Raw genomic sequence first — 10,613 nt, forward strand, 5'->3', positions numbered from 1 at the left:
TGAATTAGAGATGGAGACTGCTAATGGCTGGCACTCGTCCTTGCCAGGGTGGCTGGAAACAAAAATGCTGAAAACTGCATTATTTTTTTTTCCCCAGTCAATCTGACACAGACTGGAAGTCATAAGCTAATACAATGTAAAACATGTTTTTTCCTCAACTGTAAATATAAGAAATTTAAGGAGAAGGTGTATTTTTAACTATAAAATATTCTGCTGTCTGTCTCTAGCAAGGTGTTAGCTGAAAATGTTGTCAGTCAAAATATGTATGAGAAAGTTGTGGGAGTGTCCACACAGCACCACAGATTTGCATGTTCCTACCGACTTTGTGTTTGTTGTTCATCCATGTCAGTGAGATTCATTCCAACATCTAAATTAAAATTTCAGTATAAAAGGCCAGTTGGGGTTTTAGTTCTGAATTACTGGAGGATCAGTTGTTTCAACAATAACGTTTGTCAGTTTTTCATATTTCTTTTACATTTTAATTATAACTCATCAAATCTTAACCGATTACTCTTGGGTTAGATTCAGATGAATGCCACTGAAGGGTGTTTTAATTTAATGGAAGCAGCATAACATCTGTTTCTAATGTTTTAAAAGCCAATTTATATGGAAATTTTGCTTTAGCAAAAAGTCAATAGATGTGGACTTCTCTAACACCTCCTGTAAAAATTCAAAACTTGAATTAAAGCAGCATCAAAACAATGCCATTCTTTCTTGCTGTAGCAGTGTGATTACATTTTCATAGCCTTTCATTTGTATCCTTTTCCTTCTATTGAAATGGAATTTTTGTCTTTTATAGCCGAGCCATCAAGACAAACCAGGACCTTCTGCCAGAGACGCCGTGGACGCATATATTCTACAATGACTTCTGGGGAACACTTCTCACTCACAGTGGGAGCCACAAGTCATACAGACCTCTCTGCACGCTCTCCTTCCGCATCAACCATGCTGTTGGAGGGATGGACCCATGGGGCTACCACCTTGTAAACGTCCTGTTGCATGCTGCAGTCACAGGCCTTTTCACAAACTTCTCCAGGATCCTCTTTGGGGATGGGTACTGGACCTTGATAGCAGGTCTGCTGTTTGCATCCCATCCAATCCACACTGAAGCTGTGGCAGGGATTGTGGGGAGGGCAGACATCGGAGCCTGCCTCTTCTTTCTGCTTTCCCTGATGTGTTACGTGAAGCACTGCTCTACGAGAAGTTCCTCAGCTAGTACTTGGGGCTGGATCTTGGGAACGGGAGTGTGTGCTGGGTGCAGCATGCTGTGGAAGGAGCAAGGAGTGACTGTTCTGGCAATTTCAGCAGTGTACGATATCTTTGTATTTCATCGGCTGAAAATGCATCAAATCATTCCTGCTTTATACAAGGTGAGTCTTCTTTTCTTTCCAATAATCTATTCATAAAGCACCAGTCACTATTAAACAGGTGCTAAATGAGTTTCCAAGCACACAATAATCCTTAGTAGTTTAGTCAACTCTGAAAAATATGCACAGATGTCTGATACTGAAAGTATGTTTAAAGCAGTTTAGTAAGGACTTTTTACATTTTGTTTAAACAATGTGCTATTACCCATTGCTATTATTTGACGCTGGGGATGTGTTTCTTTCAATTACTTTCCTTGCTTCCAGCAGCTCTCTCCTCATTCTGTTTACCATCAGGCACTGGATATCTGGCTGCCTTTTGCAAAGAACTCATTCGTGCTCTTATCCTCTTGTATCTTGCAAACTCAGCTTAGTTTGGTTGAGCATGCAAGTGCAGCAGCTGATACCATCTACAGGCTCCCTGAGGCAAAGATAGTGCTTTTATTGTTCTAGTTTAACAGAGTTGCACAGAACCTGGGTACATGCCTTTGGCATGTATTTTTTCTCCCCCTAGTAGGAAATGTGACACAAATCTTGTACTGCCTTACCAAACAAAATATTTCTAATTTTTCAGTTTAACTGGCCTAAAGGCAAGCAAGTGAAATAAGAATAATAATAAAAAAATGTGCATCAAAACCCTCTCTAACTTCTCCTCAAAGCTCATGTATTTTTGTGGTACCCATATACCCTGTCTGAAATCAAGATTCAGTTACGTTAGTTGCTGTACAAGTGACTAGTACTGTACAAGTGAAAACAGAGTCAAAAGAAAGCAAGTAGTCTCTCACAGCTGATAAACTGTTGTGACATGTTGACTTAGTTATGCACTTTTCTGGCAAAAATGAATGTTTTGACAGTATAATATCTTATGTTTTTTTTTTTTTTACTCACATATAAAATATGTATAGAACATTAATTATTATTACATTGCCCAGTACTATCTATTTTATATTTTCTATGTACCTGAGTTTACCCTTTCATATAAAATATTGTTTAGAGAAGTCTAGTGAGACTGTCTCTGGCCTGCTCCATTAAAAGACTGGAAATTATTTTCCAAGGCGGCTATTTAATTGACATCAGTGGATACTTTGACACTGGTCGCTCCCACTTGGAGTTGGGCATGTTGGAGGAGATCCATAAGTCCTTCTACAAGCAGCTAGGTAGCATGATCACGAGCACTGGTTCTCATGGGGGACTTCAATTTTCCAGACATCTGTTGGGTAAGCAACTCAGCCAGGTACATGCAGTCCAAATGGTTCCTGCAATGTGTTGAAGACAATTTTCTGACACAGGTGGTGGAGGAGCTGACGAGGCAGGGAGTGCTCCTGGACCTTGTCCTTACCAGCAGGGATGGGCTTGTTAGGGTTGTAAAGGTTGGGGGCAACTTGGGATGCAGCGACCATGAGATGGTGGAGTTCAAGATGGAACTTGGTGGAAGAAGTAAGGCTAAAAGCAGGATTGCAACCCTGGACTTTTGGAGAGCCAACGTCGACCTCTTCCGGGACCTGCTTGGGAGTATCTCATGGGCTAGGTTGCTAGAAGGCAAGGGTGCATGTGAGAACGAGGCTACATTTAAACAGCACTTCTTCCAAGCTCAGGATCGGTGCATCTGTAAGAGTAGGAAATCAGGGAAGGGGGGCAGGAAACCTGCATGGATGAGCAAGGAGCTCATCGGTAAGATCAAAAGGAAGAAGAAGGTTTATGAAATGTGGAAAAAGGGCTTGTCCTCTTGGCAGGAGTATAGAAGGGTTGTCAGGGCCTGCAAGGACGTGACAAAGATGGCTAAAGCCCACCTAGAATTGGGGCTTGCAAAAAAGATAAAAGATAATAAGAAGTTTTTTTTTTTTTTTTTTTTAAGTATGTAAACAGTAAAAAGAAGACTAGGGATAATGTGGGTCCCTTGCTGAATGAGGGGGGTGTCTTGGTAATGGGAGACACCGAGAAGGCGGAGATACTGAATGCTTTCTTTGCTTCAGTCTTTGCTTCAAGGACTGCCCCCCGGCATTCCTCAACCCTGGAGGGAGGAGAAAGAGTCTGGGAAGTGGAGATCTCCCCCCTTGTTGACAAGGGAGTGGTTCAGGAGCATCTGAGTGGGCTCAACACACACAAATCCATGGGTCCTGATGGGATGCATCTGCGTGTGCTAAGGGAGTTGGCAGATGTGTTTGCCGAACCTCTCTCTATCATCTTTGAAAGGTCCTGGAGAACAGGAGAGGTGCCTGAAGGTTGGAGGATAGCCAGTGTCACTCTGGTCTTCAAGAAGAGCAAGAAGGAAGATCCGGGAAACTACAGGCCAGTCAATCTCACCTCTGTCCCTGGAAAGGTGTTGGAATAGCTTGTTCTGGATGCCATCTCCAAGCAATTCGAAGAGAAGAAGGTTATGAGGAGTAGTCAGCATGGATTCACCAAGGGGAAGTGGTACTCAGCCAACCTCATTGCCTTCTATGATGGCATCACCAGCTGGGTAGATGAGGGGAGAGCAGTGGCTGTCATCTACCTTGACTTTAGCAAGGTTTTTGATACTGTCTCCCATGACATCCTGCTAGCAAAGCTGATAAAGTGTGGGATAGATGAGTGGACAGTAAGGTGGGTTGAGAACTGGCTGACTGACTGAGCTCAGGGGGTGGTGATCAGCAACACAGAGTCCAGCTGGAGACCGGTGACTAGCGGTGTTCCCCAGGGGTCGGTGCTGGGTCCGGTCTTGTTCAACATCTTCATCGATGACCTTGATGAGGGAATAGTGTCTGCCGTCAGCAAGTATGCCGATGACACAAAGCTGGGAGGAGTGGCCAACACACCAGAAGGCTGTGCTGCCATTCAGTGAGACCCGGACAGGCTGGAGAGCTGGGCAGGAAGAAACCAAATGCGGTTTAACAAGAGCAAGTGTAGAGTCCTGCACCTGGGAAGGAACAACCACATGTATCAGTACAGGCTGGGGAATGACGGGCTGGAGAGGAGCTCTGAGGAGAAGGACCTGGGGGTCCTGGTGGATGGCAGGTTGACCATGAGCCAGCAGTGTGTCCTCGTGGCCAAGAGGGCCAATGGGATCCTGGCATGCATAAAAAGGAGTGTGGCCAGCAGGTCAAGGGAGGTGATCCTTCCCCTCTACTCTGCCCTGGTCAGGCCTCACCTGGAGTACTGTGTGGCGCCCCGGTACAAGAAAGACAGGGATCTCCTGGAAAGAGTCCAGCGGAGGGCCACAAAGATGATACAGGGCCTGGAACATCTTCCTTATGAGGAAAGGCTGAGGGACCTGGGTCTGTTCAGCCTTGAGAAAAGAAGACTGAGGGGGGATCTCATCCATGTGTATAAATACCTGAGGTGTGGGAGACAGAGGGATTTGGCCAACCCCTATTCAGTGGTTTGTGGGGACAGGACAAGGGGTAATGGTCACAAGATAGAGCACAGGAAGTTCTCCACCAACATGCGAAAGAACTTCTTCACGGTGAGGGTGACAGAGGGGAACAGGCTGCCCAGGGAGGTTATGGAGTCTCCTCTGGAGATATTTAAGGCCTGTCTGGATGCCTACCTGGGCAGCCTGCTCTAAGGAACCTGCTTTGGCAGGGGGGTTGGACCCGATGATCTTTTGAGGTCCCTTTCAGCCCCTTCAGTTCTGTGATTCTGTAATCTCCCCCTTGGGACAACTCCCAGTGGACAACTCCCACTTGGAGTTGGGAAATTTGGGTTTTGATTGTAGCATCTGGCCAATGTGTGACAAATCCAGACCACTGTGGCAATTTGGATGCTGTCATTTTGATTTGAAATGACTTTTTAGTTTTATTTTCACATAATTTTGAAATGACCATGATATAAGAATGGTGTTTTAAACTGATATTTTAGCTCTTCTGAAGTAACTAGCAACAACAGAGCTAAGTTTTCTTACTAAAAGCTTTGGTTTTAATTTGGTTCTCTGAGTTTAGACATACAATGATGACGACTAGTTTATTTTGGTATTAAAAAAAATCCAACAAAACAGATTATGTAGCTGCTTTCAGCTTCACATCTTTTTGAGACTGTTTGGGTGTTGCCTTTTTCTTATTGTTTTGGCCTTAAAACATGTCCCTGGTAAGAATTAAAAAAAATCTTTCTTCCTAGAACAAACTGTAAAATCTCCTTAAGTTAACAAAATCAAATTTTGATTATTTTTTTTTCTTTTAATGTTGCCTATATTTTTTTGCTTGAAAAGACATTCCTGCACTGGAACTTGTATGACAGTAGCCATTCACAGATGTGTCTTCCTGTGCTAGCAACTGGCTTGAGTATTTCAAAACTAGAGTGCAGTTTAAAACAAAAGAGAACCAAAACCCGCCAAACTTACCAAACAAAACCCTGTCTTGTTTCAAAAATGTTTTTTAAGAATATCTGGGGAATTTGAAAGAATTGAATCAACTTATGGGTTCTGGAACTTGTGCTTTGCATTTTCTCAGTGTGGGAAGGAGATTGTAGAAGAAAAATAAAAATAAAAATCAGAAATCAAACATCGGTCCAGAAAACAGTTATGGTCTTTGTGTAGGAGAAGAAAAGTGTAAAATGGAGCCAAGGAAGAGAGGAAAATATTTTTTAAAAGATGGCTAGCTTAAATCTGTACAGAGTAAGTATGCAGTAATAATACAAAACTGAATGCAGAATAAACAGCGTGCTGCAGTATCCTTGTAATGGAATGGTTGAAAGGACCTACCCTTTTCAGTCTATCTAACCTTAAGCTAAACTTTGTCCAGCTGAGCTGACACAGCTGTTTCAAAGGTTGTGCTGGAAACTGGAACAAAGAGGAAATGCAGGTGATAAATAACCCTTAAAAAACAAAACAAATATTCCAGATACAGCTTTAGGAATTGGATACTGGCTGTATCCTGTCTGTATTCAGTTCTCTTTGTTGCCCTGCAAACAGCTACTGAGAGGAATGCTGAGGTGTGGGGACAGAAACGAGGAACTGAGAATGAGGGATTTCGGGGAGCGGGTGGTTAAGGACTTGGGCTAGCTTGCTGACAGACTATCACTTTTGTCTTCTGCAAGCCTTTTGAGAATGTCACCAAGGGAACTGAGACACAGTTAATTATGTATAAGGAATTGTAACATTGCTGACTGCCTTCAGGATGGTCAGTGAGAATGAGCTGGTAAAAACAGCCTTAAAAATGCTCCAGCAGACGGAAGAGATGGTATTGGGGTTCCGAGGCTGTTTTTTTTTTTTCTTCATTTTTTTTTCCCATTTTGTTCTTATCATTGGACCAAGTGTCAAATAACTATGAAGTGGTGGCTACTACACAAGACCAGTAGCCATTTATGTGGCTAACACCTGTGATCACGGTGAGTCCCGATGTGTCACATCAAGTCCGTGACAGCATCCCATTGCAATTGGAAAAGACTGGCAGGGCTTCTGAGCAAGGCAGCAGCAGAGCAGGACCACCAGCAGAGCAGATGAACATTACCCGTTATTTAGAAGCTATTTTTAATACACTTTTAAAAATGTATATCATAGCTGCTTATTAAACTATCCAGCTCTTTTCCCTGTCATCTACATATTGGTTATTCAGTAGAACTTGGCTGCTGATCTTTTTCCCTTTGCCAAGTCTTGTTGTATTCCTGTCTGCCTGCAATACTTGCTCTCTGGCTGGCAAAGTTGTCAGTCTGAACCCAGTTTGATTTGGTTAGCTCTATTTTATTCTGTCTGACTTGCTTTCTAAGTGCGCTCTGATAAGAATATATCCCCTGTCTTTAAGTCAGCAGAATTTGTTGGAAATTATTTATTACAGTTGTAAATGAGTTGTCTGGAGTGAGAGCAATTAAAAAAATGTGTCTCTAGTGGGGCAAAGCATTCTTCATGGAAGAAAGCTGGGATTTTGCTTGATTTTCAGTATTTTAGACCTTGTTTCCACTGTAAGTTGCATGGCAGGTATGCAGACTGATTGAATTGTCATGTGTCATATATACCTAATGATAGTACCTGTCAGCAGTCAGACTTGCACAAGTTAAACTACCGGAAGTGTAGGGGTGTGAGGGGGAACCTGACTATGGGAGAGAGCTGTGATCAAGTTCATAATTATAGAAACTATGCAAATTCAGAGACCTAATTCTTTTGTACTTGCAGTCCCCAGTTTGAGAGCAGAGCCATTAATCAACATTGCTGTACACAGCCTTCTGTCCAATTAGTAGGACAAAGCTAATATAAGCCCTGTGGTACTGCCCTTTTTTTTTTTAAAAAAAAAACAAAAACGTGGGAATGGAGCTGGACAACATTAGCAGTTAAAAAGAGGAGGTGAATGCACTTAATACTCATTTTTAACATAATGCTAATGATAAAATATTTATTGCTATGTGGTTTATGTGTACAAACTGCCTTACCAAAATAATGAAACCAGATGTATGTTCCATTAATATTCCCTGCTATAGTATGGTAACATTTTGCCAGATCAACATACTGTTAATACAGAGGGTTCCCTGTACTAAAATAAGGACACCTCTATTTTCCCATCACTTATTTGACTAACAACCCCAGCCCTGGGAGGTCTGTCTCCCATGTGGAATTAGTTACTGGTATCTATAGCTGAACACGAACCGCAAATTGGATTGCAGGATGCATTATCTAACCTTTCTGTGCTATTATAACAGTATTGGTTTTGTAAAACCCAATTCTGTTGGAAACCTATATTTTATTTAAGGTAATTATGGAAACCTGGGCCTCTATGGATGACATGTTGAACCACCAAACCAAACACTGCTTTCTTTTATGTTCTTGGAATGGCCTTATTTGTGGGTGATATGTATGATTCCTGCTCAAAATAGGACTTTGTGTATTAGATAAAGCTCCTCATTTTTGAGAACACTCTAGACTTGAAACAAGCCACCTTCTCTATTCTTTGAAGTAGTGACTTTTAAAACTGTCATGCCTTGGAAAGCAATTTCCAAATAAAATGCTGCTCTAGATTTAAACTTGGAATTTTATTCTTCTCTTCCGGGGAGCTTTAAAGCCTTAGCAATGCAGTGGGTCTTGCTGGTTTTTCATCTCTTCTCCATCTACAAGTTCTGTCATTTTGAGGCAGTGTTTTTATCATTGTTTAAAATCTAGCTTGATGGTGATGTGTTCTCTGTTTATTTTCTGCAATCTGAGGAATTTTAAGGTACTTGAACTTAGCCACAGGCCTGGATATTTTGGCAGACCTGATTGGTAAGCCACGATTTTGCAAGATATTTCACTCAAACACTTGCGTGGGTATGGTCCTGTCTTAGCTGAGTGTCTTTGTGCTCGGAGCCAGATATTCAGCCAACATGCTTCTCCTGGACATTACTTCTGTCCCAGTTGAAAATAAAAATAACTTAGGGCTTCCAAACATGACATGAGCTCTTGCGGGTTCTCTTTGTGAACAAGAGCTATTTCATAGCATGCTTGTGCGCTGTGTAACCTCCTTGGGTTTGGGGCTGAGGGCAGGTCCGGAGGCCCTGGTTCTTGGTGCCCAGCTGTGAGCTCCTGCTTAGTGGCGGTCAGCTGGGGGTTAATTCTTCTGGCAGCTCCAAGCCCGTACAAAATTGTGGAAATGCTGAGACGAATGTGCCTGTACATACATTGCTCATATTTCCGGAGGAACCAGCCTGGTGCTTTTCTCTTCACGCTGCGGGAGAGCAGCAGCGTGAGGCCTGCACTGTCCTGGCCATCGCTCCCCCTCCCCCGGCAGATAGCTCCTAGACAAAAGAAGCTATTTGCAATTTGCTTCTTTCTTGACAATTTCAAGTAGCTAATACTGCTGTTTCCTGTAGTTCCCACAGCTCCTTGCTGCTTTTCCTTTTGATCCTAAAATAAGAAAAGCAAGATTGGCCTTAGCTATCTTTCTTGTCAGAGATATTGATCTCCTGCAGGTCCTGTGATGTCAGTGGAGTTGCACCGAATTGGACATCAATAAGTATAAATAGCTATTGTTTCCTGAAACTATTTTCATGTGGTGATTTAAACCACCAAAACAGATCACATATGACAGAAATATAGCATCCCTAGGCAAGTTTTGGAGAAGGGCTTTTTTTTTATTATTATTATTTTCTTCAAATACGGAATTGTATGCTATCTGAAGTTTCTGGGTTAAAACGGACTATGTTTTAATATTAAATCTGTAATATCTTTTCTGGAATTGCTACTAAAATCTGTGTCATTTTTTCTACCCACTTTGAAGTCTACAATAATATTTTGTAAACTATTTTTGAGAGTGCCTCTTTGGGAAAAAGGAAGAAGGACAGATTTCTTTAATAAATAAGTAAATCAAAACCAGAGATGCTTTTTCATATTTACAGAGATTGAGAAGACATGAAGAACCTTTAGTGTAACAGAGAGGTTAGTTTGTTAGAGGAAGGTTGTTGCTGTCTTCAGTTTTAGGTAAGATTTATACTGCAGGGTAACATGCAGAATATGCTCTGTTCTTCATTCTTCCCCCTGACTTACAAGGGATCTGTTTTCAGGCATGGGTAAAAAGGCTTTCAGGAGCTTTGCGTGGTTGGTGTTAGCACTTACTTTTCGTTCTGAGCTTGCATGCCAATTACAAATATGAAGAACAATTGTGACTTCTTCATGGTGGTGTTTAATTGCAGGGTATTGGACTTCATACTTGCCAATTTTTAAAACCCATGCCAGTAATGTTAATCTGATGTCACTCTCATAGTTTTTAATGTTTTCACAATATATAGCAAATCAAGTAAAAGCACAAAGCTCACCATAGTAACAACTGTGTTTCAGAACATTAGGAGTATTTGCAGGTGTTATTCTTCATCTTAGTGATTACTACAGCTTCCTAATGGAAACAGCTTTGTAAAATTGTTTTTCTAACAGCTGGCAAGTTTATTGTGTAAATTATCTGTACTAAAAGCAGTTACATTTCATGCTTTTTGGAAGGGATGGTCAATTAAGTATTTTATGTAGTGATAAAGGGACTTGGGTGCCTGTGAACTTTGAGAAATACATGCAGCTTTGGCTGTTTTCAGTTTTCCATTTGTTTGTGAGCTGGAAAGCTGTGTCCCTTATCTCTCTAGCTCTGCTTCTCCATGAGTCAGTTGTCTGGGTACCATCCATAAAATGGGAAAAACAATGTACAGTACTAAAGCTAAGTGGTGTCTTAGTGAGTTAAATGTCTCCTGGTGTAACGCGTTTCATGTGGATTTGCCTCAGGAGTTATGCCTTTATGCTTAAACCTCTTTTGGTGTTTTGACTAAAATGCACGTATTTATGATCTCGTATTCATCAAGTATGTATCCCTTGTGTCTGTTAGATGCCAGACA

The 10,613-nt window shown here is 41.7% G+C and overlaps 1 protein-coding gene across 3 annotated transcripts in view; it reads left to right on the forward strand.

The window, feature by feature from the left end:
* TMTC2 (transmembrane O-mannosyltransferase targeting cadherins 2) overlaps positions 1-10,613 on the forward strand; it is a 256,087-nt gene that overhangs the window by 101,591 nt on the left and 143,883 nt on the right. For all 3 annotated transcript variants that reach the window (XM_084505628.1, XM_084505627.1, XM_084505626.1), the window contains exon 2: positions 800-1,370. In XM_084505628.1, coding sequence (XP_084361754.1) covers positions 800-1,370 — 571 coding nt within the window. The remainder of the gene's footprint in view (positions 1-799; positions 1,371-10,613) is intronic.

This window comes from Aythya ferina, assembly GCF_964211825.1.
Source record: "Aythya ferina genome assembly, chromosome: 1".
NCBI classification, from domain to species: domain Eukaryota; kingdom Metazoa; phylum Chordata; class Aves; order Anseriformes; family Anatidae; genus Aythya; species Aythya ferina.